The sequence below is a fragment of the Aegilops tauschii genome, chromosome 1 (assembly GCF_002575655.3).
Source record: "Aegilops tauschii subsp. strangulata cultivar AL8/78 chromosome 1, Aet v6.0, whole genome shotgun sequence".
NCBI classification, from domain to species: domain Eukaryota; kingdom Viridiplantae; phylum Streptophyta; class Magnoliopsida; order Poales; family Poaceae; genus Aegilops; species Aegilops tauschii.
In genome coordinates this window covers 441,363,294-441,384,623 of record NC_053035.3, presented here as the reverse complement: position 1 = coordinate 441,384,623, position 21,330 = coordinate 441,363,294, and the positions used below count along the sequence as shown (strand labels likewise).

General features: G+C 48.6%; 1 protein-coding gene across 1 annotated transcript; it reads left to right on the top strand.

Annotated features, from left to right (window-relative positions):
* Positions 1-13,889: 13,889 nt before the first annotated feature.
* On the top strand, positions 13,890-14,492 carry LOC123496886 (protein FAR1-RELATED SEQUENCE 12-like). The gene has a single exon (XM_045232286.1). It carries the CDS (start codon positions 13,890-13,892, stop codon positions 14,490-14,492), a length of 603 nt encoding a protein of 200 aa, XP_045088221.1.
* Positions 14,493-21,330: the final 6,838 nt, after the last annotated feature.

The window sequence follows — 21,330 nt, the reverse complement described above, 5'->3', positions numbered from 1 at the left end:
GTAAAAGCAAGCGTCAAAATAAAGAAGACAGCCCAGATAACACGGCGGTAAACGCCGGATTCAGGGGCTCTCGACCGGGTCAGTGGAAAAAGCCTTTCAAAGGCAGCAGAGATGGTCCGCCCAGCCTAAACGAGATTCTAGACAAATTATGTCAGATTCATGGCACCCCCGATAAACCTGCAAATCACACCCACAGAGAATGCTGGGTCTTCAAGCATGCCGGTAAGCTAAACGCCGAACACAAGGGGAGGGAGACACCAAGTGAAGACGAGGACGAGCCTCGCCAGCAAAGCACTAGGGGACAGAAAAAATTCCCACCAGAGGTCAAAACAGTGAACATGATCCACGTGACGAAGAGGAGAAGCAAACATGCACTCCGAGACACACGCGCCATAGAGTCCGTCACCCCTAAGTTCAACCCCTGGGTGGCCCGCCCGATAACTTTTGATAGCAGGGATCACCTGACAAGTATCCGTCATGGAGGATTGGCTGCCTTGATGTTAGACCCAATAATAAACGGATATCATCTCACACGAGTCCTTATGGATGGCGGCAGTAGTCTTAATCTGATATATTAGGACACAGTCCGCAAAATGGGGATAGACTCGACAAAAATCAGCCACAGTAATACTACCTTCATGGGAGTAATACCAGGCCCAGAGGCCCGCTGCATGGGCTCTCTAATACTAGAGGTTGTATTCGATTCTCCCGACAACTTCCGAAGCAAAAAGTTAACCGTCGACATCGCTCCATTCCGAAGTGGCTATCAAGCACTACTCGGAAGGGCAGCTTTTGCTCGTTTTAATGCAGTACTGCATTACGCTTCTCTCAAGCTCAAGATGATCGGTCCACGTGGCATCTGTTGGGGAACGTAGTAATTTCAAAAATTTCCTATGCACACGCAAGATCATGGTGATGCATAGCAACGAGAGGGGAGAGTGTTGTCCACGTACCCTCGTAGACCGAAAGCGGAAGCGTTAACACAATGCGGTTGATGTAGTCGTACGTCTTCACGATACGACCGATCAAGTACCAAACGCACGGCAGCTCCGAGTTCAGCACACGTTCAGCTCGATGACGTCCCTCGAACTCCGATCCAGCCGAGTGTTGAGGGAGAGTTTCGTCAGCACGACGGCGTGGTGACGATGATGATGTTCTACCGACGCAGGGCTTCGCCTAAGCACTGCTACGATATTATCGAGGTGTAATATGGTGGAGGGGGCACCGCACATGGCTAAGAGATCAATGATCAATTGTTGTGTCTATGGGGTGCCCCCCTGCCCCCGTATATAAAGGAGCAAGGGGGGAGGCGGCCGGCCTAGGAGGAGGGCGCACCAAGGGGGGAGTCCTACTCCCACCGGGAGTAGGACTCCTTTCCTTGTTGGAGTAGGAAAAGGGAAGGGAGAAGGAGAAAGTAGGAAGGGGGCGCCCCCCCTCCCTGGTCCAATTCGGACTAGTCCATGGGGAGGGGTGCCGCCACCATTTGGGGCCTTTCTCTCCTTTCCCGTATGGCCCATTAAGGCCCAATACGAATTCCCGTAACTCTCCGGTACTCCGAAAAATACCCGAATCACTCGGAACCTTTCCGATGTCCGAATATAGTCGTCCAATATATCGATCTTTACGTCTCAACCATTTCGAGACTCCTCGTCAAGTCCTTGATCTCATCCGGGACTCCGAACTCCTTCGGTACATCAAAACACATAAACTCATAATATAACCGTCATCTAACTTTAAGCGTGCGGACCCTACGGGTTCGAGAACTATGTAGACATGACCGAGACACGTCTCCGATCAATAACCAATAGCGGAACCTGGATGCTCATATTGGCTCCCACATATTCTACAAAGATCTTTATCTGTCAGACCGCATAACAACATACGTTGTTCCCTTTGTCATCGGTATGTTACTTGCCCGACATTCGATCGTCGGTATCTCAATACCTAGTTCAATCTCGTTTCCGGCAAGTCTCTTTACTCGTTCCGTAATACATCATCTCGTAACAAACTCATTTGTTGCAATGCTTGCAAGGCTTAAGTAATGTGCATTACCGAGAGGGCCCAGAGATACCTCTCCGAAAATCGGAGTGACAAATCCTAATCTCGAAATACGCCAACCCAACAAGTACCTTCGAAGACACCTGTAGAGCACCTTTATAATCACCCAGTTACGTCGTGACGTTTGGTAGCACACAAAGTGTTCCTCCGGTAAACGGGAGTTGCATAATCTCATAGTCATAGGAACATGTATAAGTCATGAAGAAAGCAATAGCAACATACTAAAACGATCGAGTGCTAAGCTAACGGAATGGGTCAAGTCAATCACATCATTCTCCTAATGATGTGATCCCGTTAATCAAATGACAACTCATGTCTATGGCTAGGAAACATAACCATCTTTGATCAACGAGCTAGTCAAGTAGAGGCATACTAGTGACACTCTGTTTGTCTATGTATTCACACATGTATCAAGTTTCCAGTTAATACAATTCTAGCATGAATAATAAACATTTATCATGATATAAGGAAATAAATAATAACTTTATTATTGCCTCTAGGGCATATTTCCTTCAGCATCATCACAAGTAGCGGAAATATTGAACGTTCCTTACGCGCGGAAGAATGTGCGGCGGCTTTAACAGTCGAACACTAAACAGCCTCTCCAACCTGAATAAATGATCGGTCGTCAAGACCGCGGACACGGCTAGACGAGTCCGGCGCATTACTAGCTATACAAGCTTAGATAAACCCGAGAGTGGTTTGATGATTATACCCCCATAGGCGGTACCAGGGGCTTACCGCGTGTAAACAGGGCTAGTTCGGCTCAACTTTACTTATCTTGAATTTTAATGGTTTATTGAGAATAACCAATTTTCTGCACGACAACTTTGACCTAAGTTCTTCTCTTTTACAGATGACAATCGTGCTATACCCTTCCAGGACACGGCACAACGGAGACACAGGCGCAGACGTGCAGCAGGGACCCGCTCAAAGGTTTCTTTTTAGATTAAGACCCTGTGTAAACCTTTTTTACTGTCTCTTGTTGTTCACATCCTCCGGATACTCAATATAACCGAGATGGATGCTGGTGTTATTGGCATTTTGCCACGTCAGAAAAATGCACGTACCTGGACACTCGGGGTTCATTATCATGGGCGTTGCTCAACCCGGTACATGTGATAAAGACCGAATACCTTAGGGAGTGTTCGGCGTCGCGAGTTTGGCCTTATATGCATCAGCTCCGAATCATGTCTTTGGTCAAATGTTGGGTTTGCCTGGCTCCCGCGTTTTTGCTACCTTACGTTCCGCTCTATCGGCTAAGGTGGCACCGGGAGAACTACTGCGATTGTGCCCTGGTTCATCCGGATGAGCACCTCAGTAGAGAAAGCCGAAAACTGACTGTCATGATAAAGCGCGAGACTGGTCAACCACTCGATGACCTAGCGGAATCTTCGGTGTTCCTCCGCATTAACGAAGGGCCGGTTTTCCCGGCCATGTACGTACACGCACCATATTCGGAGAGCCGCGGAAATACCAGGGTCTATATAGTAGCCCCACTGTCAAACTCCTATGGTTAAGTGAAAGTGTTAAAGCACTATACTCTGATTGCCTCGTTCGCCGCGCTACCACCTCCTTAATGGACCAAGACGTTGGATCAAGTGTGAAGACACGCTTTTGCGAACACCCCTGCATTATATGCATGGGGGCTGAAGCTGACGACTGCAAACTTTCAGGATATATATATATGTATATGTATATGTATGTATATGTATATATATATACATAAACGACCGCACAGGAGGCATAATAATACTTTCACGCAAAAGTATAAACACAGCCTTTATAATTCAAATAACATTGTTCTTACAATGGGAATACATGTCACTAGAACATAATATTTTTCGAGCACTGAGCGTCTATTAAACGAGCGCCTTCAAGGACCTCCTCAAAATAGTGCTCGGCCGATACCCGGCCTACCGCCGAACTCTGGGATGCAACAGTGGTGGCTTCCATCTCTGCCCAGTACATCTTGACACGGGCAAGTGCCATCCGCGCACCCTCTATGCACACCGACCTCTTCACAGCGTCGATATGTGGCACAGCACCAAGGAATTGTTGCACCAGGCCAAAATAACTACTCGGCCTCGGTCCCTCCGGCCAAAGGTCATCCACGACGGACCTCATAGCAAGTCCCGACAACCTATGGAGCTCGGCCCACTCGGCCATTTGTTCATTTAACAGCAGCGGACGCGTTGGAGTGCGGAACTGTGACCAGAACAACCCTTCCACTACATGATCCTTCTGATCTTTGAAAAACTTGGTCGCATCAGTGGCACTCGCTGCTAAATCCAAGTACGCGTCTGCAGAACTCCATAATTTATCCAGAGGGGCATACTTCGGGTCTCCAAACCTCGTCCACAACAAAAAGGGCTTACCAGCCGCAATATCTCCGGCTTGACGGAGTTCCTCCTTTACCGCTCTGATTTGCGAGCGGGTTTCCTTGGCCGCTTCCATGGCCTCCTTCAGTCCCGCCGCCTTCACTTGGCTTTCCTTTTCAAGAAGCCCATACCGGCTGGCGGCATCTTTCAGCTCAATAGCCATCTTGGCTATTTTCTCTTTGCTCTGGCAATGGGCAGCCTGTTCGGCTCTTAGCTCTTCGACCGCTTTTAGGGCGGCCGCATCACTCTTCCTGGCTTGTTCCTTGGCTCGGGCAAGCTCTGCCTGAAGGGTCTTCACGGCGACAGCTCCATCTGCAGTCACATCATATTACAGATACTAGCATCATGCTCCTCTTAAATGTATTGATCCTAGGAGAATACATACCCTGTGCCTCGTCACGCCGCTTGTTTACAAGCACGATGTCGGCATCTGCCGCATCAAGTTGCCGCTTCAATTCGGCAAACTCACCAGTCCGGCCAGCCACCGGACCCGCAGCCACCTGCACATGAAAGCAGCGCGGTTATCACCTGGGACTATGATCGTCTATTTGCCGTCTTTTTCGACAGCAACCAGAGTCTCGCGGGCTACTATCTGCATAGGCCACACCTAGCGTGTGCGGTATCGTCCAAAATATATATATATTACTTCACGTACCTCAAAGCCTCTCAGCAGACTAATAAAAGCTTCATGCAACCCGCTTTCGGCGGATGAAATCCTCTCAACCACCGTGCCCATTAGAGCACGATGCGTCTCCGAGACAGCCACTTGCTCTGGCAGATTCATCAGTGCGTCCGATCACACACCGGACGGTTTCGGACTCTTTCTGTGGCTCTCCTTACGATCCGAATACCCTGGACTTCGGTTGGCTGAAGGTTTACCTTCTGGCCTTAGCGGATCAGGAGAAATCCTCCGCGATGACACATCAGGGTCGCCCGGTTCACGAGGCAGGGAGGAACGGGGAGGTGTTTCGCTCTCCATCATCTCCGAAAGAAGATCCCCCGAAGACGAATTTTGTTGAGAAGGGCTGCAATCCGAACTACAAGACGCACGCCTCGGTTATCGTTCTCGGAAACGAAGCAGGATATATTTACTATAAAGTACTTTCGTTTACTTACAGTTCGGTAGAGGGCTGGTCCCCTTGCGGGTACTGTGCGGTAAGGATGCCCCCCGGGGTAGGACCCTCCGACAAAGGATTCTTCCCTCGCTTGGAGACCATTGCTTCCAAATCTTCAGAGGCGGTCCTCTTCCTTCCCCGGGGAGAGGGAATTTTAGATTCTTCCCCCCAGTTATCCTCCTTCGCGGAGGCACTAGTTCCCCCGGTTTGGATGAATAGTAAATGAGGCTCGCTATCGGCATCTTTATTCCTCCCTTTGCCTTCCCCTGATGGCGCTTGATAAGGCGCAAGCTCAAGCATCCTGGCTAGTACAGGATCCGGTGAGCCCTCGGGAAGGGGGCCGGACACCTGATCATCTTCGCCTTTTTTATCCAGTCCTGGTCAAAAGGCGAATTTTCAGAATGATGTTGTGATAAATTAAAACACAACGTGTTCGGCCACGGAATTACTTACTTGAGTGTCTGGGCGATTGCAGTTCAGGCCCGCATCCTCGGAGGTGTCCGGACACTCTATTTGTGGTCCGAAGAACGATCTATACATCTCTTCGAGCGTCACGCCGAAGAAGTGCTGAATTGTTTGCGGTCCTTCCGGCTTGAACTCCCACATACGGAGAGGTCGATGTTTGCAAGGCAGGCCTCAACGAACTAGCAAAACTTGCATTACCTTAACAAGGCTGACATCTCTCTCGTGGAGATCTCGGATGCGACTCTGCAGTGTCGGCACATCATTTACTGGCCCCTAGTCCAGCCCCTTGTTGGCCCATGACGCCAGTTGTGGTGGGGGGCCCGAGCGAAAGGCAGGGGCGGCTACCCACTTAGTACCCCTCGGGGCTGTGATATAAAACCACTCCCGTTGCCATAAACTGGATACCTCCGGGAAGGAACCCTTTGGCCATGGAACATCAGTGCCTTTGCTTATTACGGCACCTCCCCACTCTGCATGTCACCCCTGAATCATCTTCGGCTTCACATTGAAGGTCTTGAGCCATAAGCCGAAGTGTGGGGAAATGCGGAGGAAGGCTTCACACACGACGATGAACGACGAGATGTGAAGGATGGAATCCGGAGCCAGATCATGGAAATCGAGCTCGTAGTAGAACATGCGCCCTCTTACAAAGGGATCTAGACTGAAACCTGGCCCTCGGAGGAAGTGGGAGACGAATACAACACTCTCGCCAGGTTCCGGAGTGGGAATGACCTGCCCTCGAGCAGGCAACCTGTGCGAGATTTCGCCGGTCAAATACCTAGCTTCTCTTAGCTTCTTGATGTCCTCCTCTGTGACGGAGGAGGGCACCCACCGAGCTTGAAGGTTGGATCCAGACATGATTGTAGGTCCGAAGCGCCTAGCCTGAGCCTTGGGTGTTGGAACTCAAGGAGGGGGAAGGATTTGATTGAGCGCGAGAAGAAGGGGACAGGCCTAGGCCTCTTTATAAAGAGGATGAATATCAAGCGTCCTCCGCGTGGCCGTTTGGGACTTTCCTAAAATCGAGGAGTCATACCAACAGGCACGATTGGGTTACCTACCCGCATTGATGAGAATCCCATGAAAAAGGGACACGATCTCTGCTTCGACAGGACGTGCCAATAAAAACCGCCTCACAACACGTGCAGTGGCAGGCTCGGGAAAACTGTTCGTCATGACCAGACCACGGCAATACGTCACATTATGAAAAGCTGTCGGCAGATTGGATTTGTGGAAATATTATTCTCTCTATGGTGGTATGTGTAATTTGTTTTGCAGAGCCGGACACTATGCTTGTGTTCAAAATCTTCAATGGAGTATTCGGAGGAGGAAACCGCCTTGCAATGCCGAAGACAATCTGCGCGCCGGACTCATCGTCATTGAAGCCTGATTTAGGGGCTAGTGAGGGAGTCCTGGATTAGGGGGTCCTCGGATAGCCGGACTATATCCTTTGGCCGGACTGTTGGACTATGAAGATACAAGATTGAAGACTTCAACCCGTGTCCGGATGGGACTCTCCTTGGCGTGGAAGGAAAGCTTGGCAATGCGGATATGTAGATCTCCTCCCTTGTAACCGACTCTGTGTAACCCTAGCCCCTTCTGGTGTCTATATAAACCGGAGGGTTTAGTCCGTAGGACAACAACAATCATACCATAGGCTAGCTTCTAGGGTTTAGCCTCTATGGTCTCGTGGTAGATCAACTCTTGTAATACTCATATCATCAAGATCAATCAAGCAGGAAGTAAGGTATTACCTCCATCGAGAGGGCCCAAACCTAGGTAAACATCATGTCCCCCGCCTCCTGTTACCATCCGCCTTAGACGCACAGTTTGGGACCCCCTACCCGAGATCCGCCGGTTTTGACACCGACAGGCCAGGGATGCGGTTTTGTTTTCGGCGCGGAGGGCTATGTCCGGATCACTGGCGACAGTGAGAATACCGTTTGGCCTGGGCATCTTGAGCTTGATATACCCGTAGTGAGGTATGGCTTGAAAGCGTGTCAATGCATCTCGCCCCAACAAGGCATGATATCCACTGTTGAAAGGGGCCACGTGGAAGGTTATTTCTTCAGACTAGTAGTTCTCCGGTGTGCCGAATACCACGTCAAGTGTGATTTTCCCGGCGCAGCATGCCTCCCGGCTGGGAATGATTCCTCGGAAGGTCGTATTACTGTGCTCGATGCGGCTCCTGTCTATTTCCATTTTATTGAGTGTGTCCTCGTAGATGAGGTTTAGCCCGCTGCCGCCGTCCATGAGAACTTTAGTGAGCCGAAAGCCATCCACAATTGGATTGAGGACCAAGGTAGCTGGTGCTCGGACTGATCGGATTCTTGGTTTATCACTGGCATTAAAAGTTATAGCCGTGTCATTCCAGGGGTTTATTGCTGCGACTTGGCAGACTTCGGCGAGGTCACGGAGTGCCCTCTTGCGCCGATTGTTTGAAGCGAAAGTCTCGAAGACTGTCAGTACTCCGAGTTTGCCGTGCTCGGGGGTGTCTTTGGTGAGGATATCCTCGCCGCTCTTGTCCACTTGCCGGAGTATCCAACATGCTCTGAGGCTATGGGTTGATTCGGTGTCCGGCGTCGTGTGTATTTTGCATGGCTTATCGAGCCAGGCCTCCAGAACGGTTCCACGTCTCGTAACGGGCTTGGTTTTCTTCAATATGGGACTGGGTGCCGTGCGAGGGTGCGCCCTTTTTGCCCGTCCGAGGGGTTGAGCGGAAACCGGGGGTTCCCGGCGAGCTGTCAGGGTTTCCAGGCGCTTTCCATTGTGCAGTACTTCTGTTCTATAGTTGCCAAGTCAGCGAAGTATAATATGCGATGGCAGTTGATGGCGTTGAGGATTCCTTCACCCATGCAATTATTGCAGAATACTAAAATCGCGTCCTCCTCGCGGCAATCTTTAATCTTGTCTATGACAAGGAGGAACCTAGCCCAAAAGTGATGGACTATTTCCTGAGACTCCTGTCGTACGCACATGAGGTCGCATATATCCGGATGACCGGAATTACATGATGAATTTTGCTTGTGGTGGGTGGGTGGCTTTAAATCTGAACTCTGACCCAATTTGGTATCCGGAGTTTGAAAAACTTCCGAGCTTAATAGTTCGGGCTCCGGGATGTCAACTGATTTGTCAGGCCCACCGTCCAATTCTAGGTTCGGAGGACTAGGCGTGTCATTCCGTAGACAGGTATCGGGCTCTTCGAGTTCGGAAATCCGAACATAGCTCGTCCTCAATACCGGGGAATAGTTGTTGTTTTGCTCCTCTACGACCGTTGTCTGATGGGTGATCGGCGGAGATTTGATTTCTCTCTGATCGGGTTTAAGCCCAACCTGATCATAGTCTGTAGCGACCCCCAAGGCGGCGATGCGATCCAGGAGTTTGTTTAAAGACGACAACTCCGCCGGATCCATCCGTTTGGAGTATTCAGAGTCAATACGGAGACGATTTTCGATGACCTGAGAAGTCATCGTCGGCTTAACGGCCGAACAGGCGATCATGGTAAAGTCGCCTAACCGGAGTGCTTGGCCTGCGACGAGGGCTCCTCCAGAGGTGATGTTGTCCTTGATGACAAGGCGAGCCATCGATCCTATTTTTGATGTCACAGTGGAACTCTCAATGAAAGCACCAATGTCGGTGTCAAAACCGGCGGATCTCGGGTAGGGGTTCCCGAACTGTGCGTCTAAGGTCGATGGTAACAGGAGACGGGGGACACGATGTTTTACCCAGGTCCGGGCCCTCTTGATGGAGGTAATACCCTACTTCCTGCCTGATTGATCTTGATGAACATAAAGATTACAAGAGTTGATCTACCATGAGATAGTAATGGCTAAACCCTAGATGTCTAGCCTATATGATTATGATTGGCTCTACGGACTAAACCCCTCCGGTTTATATAGACACCGGAGGGGACTAGGGTTGTACAAAGTCGGTTATAGAGAAAGGAATCTACATATCCGAATGCCAAGCTTGCCATCCACGCAAAGGAGAGTCCTATCCGGACACGGGAGAGAGTCTTCTGTCTTGTATCTTCATGGCCCATCAGTCCGGCCCATGTTACATAGGCCGGACGCCCGAGGACCCCTTAATCTAGGACTCCCTCAGTAGGGGCACTCGTCGGGTCGTCGTCTTCAGAGAGGATGTCGCTCTGCGGCGAGCGTGAGGACCACGGCGAGAGCGGTGTCCAGTCTTTGACGCGGTCGAGGTGGACCAGCAAATCGTACTGCAGCAGCTTGGGAGGGTGCGCCACCGCGCGGCTCGGGGGAGAATGACGCAGCATCTCGTCGATGCGGCCTGCCCCCTGGCGTGCTTCCAGATGGTGCGCCTGTGGGGGGTGTAGGCGGTGTCCCAGCACCACACCAAGCACATGAAGAGCTTGGTGTCGACGCGCTCGTGCGTCCAGCTGTCCAGGCGCTCGACGATCACCTTGTCACCGATGGCCTGCACGGCCCCCTACTGCGTCCAGAGGTTCATGGGGAGCTTCTCGATGACCACGCGCATATGCATCATCCATTTGAGGCGGACGACATGCGTGTCCTCCCGCCAGGGCTCGAGCAGGAAAGGCACGCCATCCACAGATAGTTAGCCCTGCCGCATGGAGAGGTCCTTGTGCGCCGGCATGGTGAAGAAGACGAAAAAGTCCTCGGGGTCGTGGTTGGTGACGCGCAGCAGGTGCGGTGGGATCTTGAACTCCTTCTCGAGTGCGCGGCCGATGGACAGCAGGCTGGCTGCATGCGCCGTGGTGCCCACCGCCGTGACCACCACGGCATGCCGGTGGAGCAGGAACATCTGGTGCTCGAGGGCCAGCGAGGAAGCAACGACCTGGTGGCTGTTGCGGGGGCGGCGGCTGTGGTCGATGAGGGCTGCGGGCTCCAAGGCGGGGCGTGCGTCGACCGGATGGGCCGGCCGCAGGAGCGGGGGCGCTGGGAAGATCAGGCGCTCATGGACCGGCCGGTGCTGGGCACTCTGCCGCACGCCTCCCTTGTTTACGGCCTTGTTTCATGGATTCTTAGGGCACTCGCGGCCGTAGTGCCCTTGGTGTTTTCAGATAATGCAGCGCAGTGGATCTCGGCAGTCGATTCTATGGTGCTCAGTGCTAAGGCAATGGAAGCAGAGGCCTTTGAACCTGCTTAGAAAGGCCTCTCTACCCTTCGAGGAGTGGCGGCCGGGGTGGGAGCGCGGGCGGTGGTGCCTTTGGAGCTGGCTAGAACCTACCGGATCTCTACTAGCCTTCCGCTTCTTGCGGGATTGGTGGAGCGTCCAACCCTCTTCAATGTCATCGGTGAGCCCTGCTCCGGTGCTCCCCCCTAACCTAATTTCCTGGGGGTATTTTTGTCCCTGCGAGTTTGTTTTTTCCTGGCCTGCCGTAGCCCAGATCCAAGCCCTGTCTAGCCCTGTATAACCCAGACCGTATACGTACAGTACCCTGGTCCGAAAAAAACATCACACGACCCCACGACCACGTAAGACCCGCTGAATCCAATCATTCACGCGGCTCTATCAATCTCGCGAGCATTGACGTAGCTCCATAATTCACGTAGTAGATCTCCAGTGGCGGCTATCTCGTCGCCGGCGATCTCGTCGGACAGCGGGCGCGGCAATCTCGTGAACCAACGAGCGCGCACAGGTACCACATCCCGTGTCCCCCCTCTAGTCTCGCTCGCGGCAACATCGAACGAACTGTCGCCGTCAGTGGTAGTGGTTAACCTAGCGGGGCGGGTAACCTAACTACCCGGCGGCGCAGTCGATCGTGGATCTTGTTCCGGTAGTGCTGCTCCTCGTGATCTGGGTTTCTTCAGTCTAGGGTTCACGTAGCGTCGGTTGCCGTCGGCTGTGCGCACCACCACTATCGTTATTTAATGTGGCGGCTAACCTAGGTATCCGGTGGCAGAGGTAATCACAGATCTAGCTAGGTTTTGTAGAGCTGCTCCTCGCGATTGAAAGTGATCACGACGGGTGCCGTGGCCATCTTCCTTACTAGGTTTGGCAGATCTGAGCGGCCTCAGTTGGGGTTGTTTACATAACATCCGTGATTGTGTGCTATGTGTTGTATATTTCATCATTGATAATGTTTGCACATGTGATGACACATATTATTTGTTGTAGGAAATGGCGGATGAGGAGTTAACTGATATCATGGTAGACATGGAGTTCGGAGAACTGATGAAAGACTGGATAGAAGATTGGTCAGATGATGAAAATTCAGATCATGGAGATCGGTCAGAGAATGGGAATGAATGGGACGATATTAACGTGAGTGGCATTATCATGTCGTAATTTTTGGTGGCATCCGACAACATTAAATTTTTGTGTTGAAAATTTATAGATGGGTGAGCTTGATGATGGTCAGGAAAACAACTCGGAGCTCTCGAATGAAGATTACATTAGTCAGGTACGGAAGTGAAAAAATTTGTTGGCATGCAAATTGAATTTCTCCTGGAATATTATATGATAAGTAATTATGTATTTGTGTTGTATTTTTCAGCTCATTTCCGAATGTCATAATGCGTACGACTATTACGGTGAATCCGACGCGGAGACATGCCTTAACGACGAATCATTAGATGCACCTGATTCTGGGAGTCACAGTCGTCGGTCATCATGAGTGAGGTATGTGTGTAATCAATGTTCTATGGAATTAATGTTAAACCATAGAAAACTGTTTCCATGGCTATGTTTTGATTGTGTAGGTGACACAAGATGATGGGGCACATTATGTCCAAGATACTGCCAGTGCAGATGATAAGAGGGATATGTTCATGCAGATAATGGAAATGACTTTTATGTCTCACGATGCTGCGTATGATTTCTACAACAGCTATGCTAGAGATAATGGTTTCAGCATTAGAAAGAATAAGGTCAGGTATAGCAAAACCGAGTCACATCATATGCGTTATAGGAGGTTTGTTTGTTCCAGACAAGGGAAACATGACAGCAAGTTGCTAACCGAGGAAGGACACAGTCGTAGGCTCAGAGCCGAGACACGCTGCTTTTGCGAAGCGCACCTAACCGTCAAGCTTGACCAAAAGCGTGGGGTTTGGTATGTTGAAAGTTTTGAGGACAAGCATAGCCATATGTTGGCAGGACCGGACGAGGTACCTTTTGTTTGGTCCCACAGAAAAATCAAAGAGTACCAGAAGCATGAGATAATGTCCATGGGAGCTGTAGGGATTAGAATTCACGAGATGATGGATTCCTTCATCAGCAAACATGTATGGTATGGCGGTGTTGGTTTTACTAGGCATAAAATATACAACCTTTGCGCCAGGGAGAAGAGGAAGCTGCTTTCAAAAGGTGATGCTACCACAGCCATAGGCATCATGGCCAGTAGAAAACAGAGGGATCCTAGCTTCTTTTTCGAGTACAAGCTAGATAAGGAAGGACATTTGAATAGGATGCTCTGGTGCGACTCCCAGTCTCGTCATGATTATGAGGAATTCAGCGACGTGCTTGTATTTGACAGCACGTACAAGATGAACCGCTATGGTATGCCATTCATACCTTTTGTTGGTCTTAACAATCACCGGAAGACCACTATTTTTGGATGTGCCATAGTTTCGGACCAGACCGAAGAGACATACGTGTGGCTGCTGCAGACTTTTTTGAGGTCCATGTGTCAAAAGATGCCGAAGAGTGTAATCACGGACGCCGACGCTGCGATGATCAAGGCAATTCGCGAAGTCTTGCCAGATGTGTGGCACCGTATATGCACGTGGCATATAGAAAAAAATATGAAGATTCACCTCAGTCACAAGTCCTTGAAGGAGTTCCGAACTCTTCTATACTACAGCACGTCCACAGCCACGTTTGAGGAGAGATGGCACGCGTTTTCCAAAAGATGGCAGTCTGAAAAACTGTAACATGGTTGAGACGGATGTATAAGAAGAGGAGACTATGGGTCGCGGCTTATCTGACAGAGGGGTTTTGGCTTGGCATGAAAAGCAACCAGCAGAGTGAAAGCCTGAACTCATGCCTTCACCTCCACCTAGACGGTGAAATGACCCTGGTGGATGTGATTTTGCACTATGAGAACGCCGTTGTTTGTATCTGTGAAAACGAGGCGCGAGATGACTACACGGCCTCACAGAGTTTACCGGTGCCAGTTACTAGCTCGAGGGAACTTGAGATAGCTGCTTCTCAAGTCTTCACTCCAGCAAACTTCTATATGTTGCAAGATGATCTTAGAAAAATTGGTGGCATGGAGATTGTAGAAATTAAGCTGGGAGACGGATCACAGCAGTACATCATGGCCTGGAAGAATAACCGGAAGAGCCGTTTTTGGGTGGAGTATGCACTAGTAAATTCCGCAGAAACTATAAGGTGCAGCTGCAGAAGAATGATTCGAAAGGGTCTACCTTGCAAGCACATATTCCATGTACTGAAGTACTTGAACATATCTGAAATACCAAAGTGTTTAGTTCGTGTTCGGTTCACGAAAGAAGCAAGGTTAGGACTTGCCCGCGAGGCGCACAAGTGATCTGTTGGAATTTGGTTGGATTGGGGCAGGGGAAAGAATGAAATATAGCCAAGTCAGTGTGTTAGCGTCAGAAGCTATGCATGCAGCATGCAAACACCCAGCTTTGTGCTATCAGTTACATGAGAGTTTGAAGGCTGTGATAGCTAAGAGTCATGAGTATGATCTGCTACAGGAAAATTTGAGCAAGCAAACAAATGACCTTAGTAAGTGTTTAGTTGAATATGTGGACGATGGTGAAGGCAACATGATTGCAGTTAAAGATCCTATGAAAGTGTCAAGCAAAGGTGGAACAAAGGTAGATGAGAGCCGCCCTGTCTCGAAAAATGGTAGACCACTCTCTTTTGATGAGTTGAAAACCCGGTGCGGCGCTCGCAAATTGCTAGGACACACTACACGTAGCAAGAAATGCAAACTAAATCAGAAGTAAGTGTTTGTATGCATTGTGGATTATAAATTTTTTATCATTCATTAACTTATCTTGTCTTTTATCATGTGCAGAAAAGTGGAGAACGAAGAAGAGTAGAACACTTGCTTCAATTATTTACGGATGAATCGAGTGAACTGGACAGTATATCCTTCACCTTATGGCATCAAATTTACTTCCACGTTTCGCGTGTTTGGTTCCTATATATTGTAGCAACTGCATCAGCACTTTGTTTAGTGGGAGTGTCAACCTTTTACATCTCTAAATAAGCAAAAGAATCCGACCTAAATAAATTAGTTTTGCATGGTTGGGAATAGTTGATTGCAATGCCACTGTGTTATGACTGGCGCGGGAGGTAGAAAGAATATTGTACATTTCCCCTCCATACGTCCTAACTGCCATTAAATAAGTATCTGTACCACTCCCCACCACGCACTCACCCCCCTCCCACGCACGCCGGTTCGAACTCCCCTCTTATCCCCACTTACAGTAGATCGAGAAACGCTCGCCGGCGACCGCTGTAGCTGCCTCCATGGAGAGAAGCCTCAGCTTGCAGCAAGCGATGATGGAGCTCGCCGGCGATGATGAGGCGTGGCGTGCGCAGTTGATGGAGGTGTGCGGCTGGTTCCCCAGCATGGAGATGTTGGTCAACCATGCGTGTGGCCTCGTCAAAGTCCTCACCGACGGCGAGAAGAAGCGCGCCTTCCCCTACGGCCGCGGCGTCCCGCCGGCCTCCTTGTCTGGGCAATGTGAGAGACCACGCTAAGTGACTCCCCTGTTCAGCGCGCAAGGTGGTGGATGTACCGCTCCACCACCATGCCGCAGTGGCCAGATCCAGCACGCGTCGCGTCGAGGCTGGAGCGCGTCCACGTTGAGCTCGCTCTCCCATCGCCCGTCAGCCCGGACTACCAGGTCCGCCACGTGCCGGCGCCAGTCCAGCCGTTGGGCTTTGACGTCGTGGAGGACGATGTGGATGAGGTACTGGTCATCCCTGATGACGATGAAGAGGGCGAGGAGGACGCCGTGCAGATGGTAGCACCGGTCGCTGTCGAGGGTGGCAAGACAACGCCCATCGACGTCGAGCTCCTTCCCCTCCTCCCTGACATAGTGAAGCTGGAAGAAGAGGAGGTGGCTCAGGATCAGGTGGCGTAGCTGTCGAAGAGGACGGCGGTCAAGAAGAAGAATTCTACGTGTGTGGTGCGCCGCTCACGCCACCTCAAATTTCTGAAGTGAAGATGGGCACAGTTGCTGAAGGAGGAGGAAGCTGCTGGTTATCTTTAGTTAGGTATGTTGTTATATGCTGGTTATCTTTAGTTAGGTATGCTGGTTAACAATATTTTGGGTTTGATGTTGGTTAGGTATGTTGGTATATGTAAGCATATAAATTATGCAATCGGTACGGTTTGGTCTGGTTCTTTGTGACTGAAGAACTGAATATCTAGTGCTCACCCTATGTGTCAAGTTCAGTAAAATTTCAGAATATTGAATATGTACTGTTGCTTTGCTTCAGTGTTGCATCAAAGGTGTGGGTGCTGCTAGATGTTGCTCATATGTTGCAACAATACAATGAATTGGGCTGCTGCCCAAATCAGTAGTGCTGCTAGGTGATGTGACCATGTGCATCACTTACCAAATATAGAACATGCCAAATGTGCATCACTTACCAAATATAGATAATGATGGCCACATGTTATTTCTGATGCAATCTCTATTACACTGTGCCCTAAACTGAATAGCACATAATTCATCAGCATTTCATCATGTCAATAACAACGATGTCAACAACTTTATGACCAATCTACTTGCTAACTATGACAGCAATCATAATGGCAAGCAGGCCAAGATACAGCAGACCTCCAAATCCTAAAATCCTATCCCTATAGAGAAATATTTCCTTCTGCATCTTAACCATTACCCTCTTTTCTTTCTCATTCCTTTTAATTTCAGCTTCATATCCTGTAATCTTAGTCTCCAGTTTCTTGTTCTTCATGGCAAGATACTTAATGTCTGACTTTGCTTTGCTATCCCACTCCCCGACAACCCATTCAACATAATCAGAAGTGATAGCATCCTAAATAAATCATGAGCAATTCAAGTCAATTTATAACTGAACTTGTCACTGCAGCCGGTAAACACTGAACTTTTTTGCACCTTGACCGCAATAGCAGTACTACTGTGAAGATCATGCTCAGTAGACTAACCTCAAGCCCACATCCCAAGAATGCGCTGCCAAAATTGTCTGCATCTATGCAGACACGGCCACCAGGAGTTTCCTGATGACCACATAGATGGAGCTTGTCAGGGCCAGAGGTCATGAATTGTGGGCGATAATGCCGGGATGTAAAGAACAAAGGTAAAGAACTTACATTTTTGCCACCAAAGCGTAGCGCCGAAGAAGCCTTAGCCGTCGGTTCTCCCGGCTCGCCGCCGCCCAGGAAACCCCCATTCCCTGTTCCACTCGATCCGCCGCCGCTACCTCATGTGCCACTTAATCTGCCCCATCTGCTTCCAGGACCCAGGCTTCCACCGAACTTGCAGTCGCCACCGCTCTTCTCGCCGCAGCAGTCGCCACCCGACGCCCAACTCGCTGTCATGCTTTCGCCGTCGAGATTTAGAGGGGCAAATGGAGAGAGAGGGCTAGGGATTTGGAAAGGGAGCCGAGAAAAGGGGAAGATCGATATGAACCTGGCAAAGTGGACTAGTGTAGCCCTGCCGACATGATAGGCCGCCTGTTGGGCCCCTCACATGGTTAGATGGGTCATGCCTGGCGTCATGGAGAGTACAGAAAAAAGTTATTTATACATACAATAAAAAAACGACGGGTTTGTCAAACAAAATAGAAAAACATTAAGCCAGATAACACGCCATAGAGCCAACGAGCTGACATGACTAATTTTCATCTGTGTAATATTACGTTCTGGCTCGGTATATTTACTTAGCTAACATGACTACTTTTCATAATCACGTGCTGAGGGGGGATTACCAGGAGATTATGCAAGATGATGACATGCAGATAGCTCAGGCACATTGATAGTGTTTAAAAAAAATTAAAGAATGTGAAATTTTTAATATGAAACTTAGGAGAGCACTTGAAGAGAAAAATAGAATGAGAACACTATTAATGTGAAAATAACATTATAAAAATTTGGAGAACGAGAAAAATATTAAGCAAGAACAATTGATAAGTGAAGCAAAAAACTTATTGGTATGACCGAATTGTCTTGTACGTCCGGATTGTACGACCGAATTGTCTTGTACGAGCGAATTGTCTGACAGACACATACACATGTATGTGTCACAATATTCGAGATGCCCTCTTTATTACATAAAAATGATAGAAACCCTAAGATAATCATGCTGTCGAAACCTTCGTCCGGACTAAATCCAAACCACTAAAACTTGAATCTTGCATGCGCGCCTTTTCTTTGCGATTTCGCGAATTTTGTTCTTCACACACTCCATCGAGTTCGAAGGTGACATAATCAACTTGGCGACGAAACGTCTTCTCCTAGCGTCAACGCAGGCCTGCAAAAAAAGACATAAAGGTTACATGAACCAAAGTTGCAACACGACCATACTAGCTAGTCTACAAACGTAAATAATAGCATACCTGTGTAAAATCACGGGTCATTGAGTCCCCGTCCCAATGTTCTAGACATTCTATGACAAAAAGGCCACAAGAGTTCCTCGTATATATGCAAACATTAGCGGTGGGCAATATGATATGTGTGTTGTTGTTTGAATATGCATTATGTACTATTAACTCACCCATCCTCTTGCTGGGGCATGTCATACTCATTGATAGGCCACTTACTTACGTCCAGATATTTCCCTGGTGTAATAAGAATTGCCTGACGCATATCGTGTGCTATAGCCATTCGCTATAAAGAGGATAGTGCTAAAAAGAATCATAAACAATATGTAAGGCCAATGGTACAAATGTTGGTTACATTACCAGTGCTTTCACAGTCCTCTCACTAGTAGGAAAATGGGCTTTTACCCCGGTTCATAAGGGCCTTTAGTCCCGGTTCTGGAACCGGGACTAAAGGGTCGTTACTAATGCCCTAGCCCTTTAGTCCCGGTTCTTACACGAACTGGGACTAAAGGCCGTCCACGTGGCCGGTGCGGGGAGCCCAGGCAGGAACTGAGGTTTTTGTTTTTTTTTGAAAGGGGGTGGTTTAGGGTTTTGGGGGGGTTAATTTAGGTGTTTCATATATTGTGTTAGCTAGCTAATTAATAGAGAGAAGTGTCCTCTCTTATCTCCGTGCTTGGTCGACGCTACATACTATATACGTATGGAGAGGAGTAGACACGCTAGCTAGTAATCAAATGAAGGAAACAGAAGATCGTCATGAACATATGCATACAGAGAGAACTGATATCAACCACCTCTCCTTCTCCGAGATATTGGTCGAACAACAAGTTCTCGTATATCTATCCGACACTACCGGCTACATATATACAATAATTATCTCTTACAATACAATCTCCTAATTATATTGTAGGAACACAGGGTCCACATAGTATTCTCCGTTTTCAGCGATCACGTGGTCAAGGAAGAATGCCGCCAATTCCTCTTGAATTGCTCGCATACGATCTGGTGCTAGGAGTTCATCCCGCATCCGAAAGATCTAATTTGAAGAAGGGGGTCAATACATATATATATATATATATATATATATATATATATATATATATATATATATATATGAATAAATGAAACTCAACACAAATGATGGTAATAAAATAAAATTGTGAATATTATTGCTTACGCACTTCATATTGTTCTTCAGTGTAGCCCCGCTCACAGGTCATGTGGCGGATGGACTCGCAAACGTAGTATCCACAGTAATTATTCCCGGGTTCCTGCCACAACCACTTTACAAGAAATAGAGGTCAATCAAACTGATAAGCAAGCATGCTAAATGGTATTGATGAAACTAGCGCTTGAATCATTAGGAGATGCGCGGAACATGCTACTATGGTACTTACTTTCGGGTGTCTAAATTGCAGCTTCTTCGGGAGTCCCGGAGCTTTTGAGGTGAATTTTCTCCAAACCCTGCCAGACAAAGAAAACAATTACTTGATATCAGGAAATGAACAAAGTTGCTGATATGGTGGATAATGATCTATTTAACTTACTTCTGGAGCATTTGAGTCATGTTCGCATAGTCCTGGGGATCTTTTCGTCTCGAGTCTAAGACGGTTACTACTCCCGGCTCAAGCTTAATCTCTAGGAGAATATAGTGGAAGCTGCGCATGCATGCATAAGTCATCAATTACATTACCATAACCTGGACTAATAAGGGAAACCGAATATGCACAAGATAGTAACACTCACTTGAAGTTGTAAGGAAAGAGTATTATATCTTTGTTTTGATTTAATACCAACGATTGTAGCAAGTTGGCCTCGGCTTCTTTGGGATGTTTTTCAACCGTATATGCATCTATGAGATTTGTGTTAATGAACCCAATATCACCGATTTGTCTTTTCTTCAATTCGGCGATCTTCAATCTGCATAATATAGTGAGGATAAGTATAAATACATGCAATGAAAGAGCTGACCTATATAGAGAGACTTAATGACAGATGTAGTACTACTTACAGACAGTAGCAAGTGATCGTTGTTTTATCGAGGGACTTTTGATTGTAAAACTGGAAGAAATCCTCAAATAGAACATTCAGCAGTTCAATTCCAACGAGGTCATGCTCCGGTTTAACTCTCAGCGTCAAAGTACTCATCCCATCAGACTCTCTGCAGGTTTTCATGTACCAATCATGTAGTCTTCGCATCATCGTGCTTCGAGATCTGACATCTTTGACGAGAGGCTTCCCGTAATGGTATTTGTGTTCGTCCACCTCCATAATTTCATAATGTACATCGTCGGGCAGGTAATCTCCAAGATTGCTATAACCGGGCACCATACTCGGATCATTAGTGACAATGTCTTTTGACACCTTGAGCGGGGGGGCACGATTGGTTCGCTTGTTCGCCGAGCTGGGCAATATTTTTCCTAGCTCGTCGTTCTTTCATTCTTTTATCACTGACAGTACTTCCCGACCGCTCCGCTTCGGCATATGCCTTTGCAAGAACGCGCTCATAGTTGCCTCTCGGCGGAGACTTTGGTGGTTTTGTCAGGGCAGCCAGAGTGCGCTTTGCTTTCACCGGATCTACCTTCTCCTCCGGAGGTGGATGTTTCTTTGCTTTCACCCCTTCAAAGAAGTTCTTCACTTCGGCTCGCACAATCTTCGTGTTCTCCTCCTCGGTCCTCTCATATGGTAACTTCTTTGGAGTCTTCAGAGAAGGACCGAATCTGTATTGCCTCCCGCCTCTGGCAGCTGTACTGCTAGACGCCGGCAGAGCAGACGGAGCGGCTGCGGCTGTCTTCTTTCCTTGCTTACGAGGCGGAGGA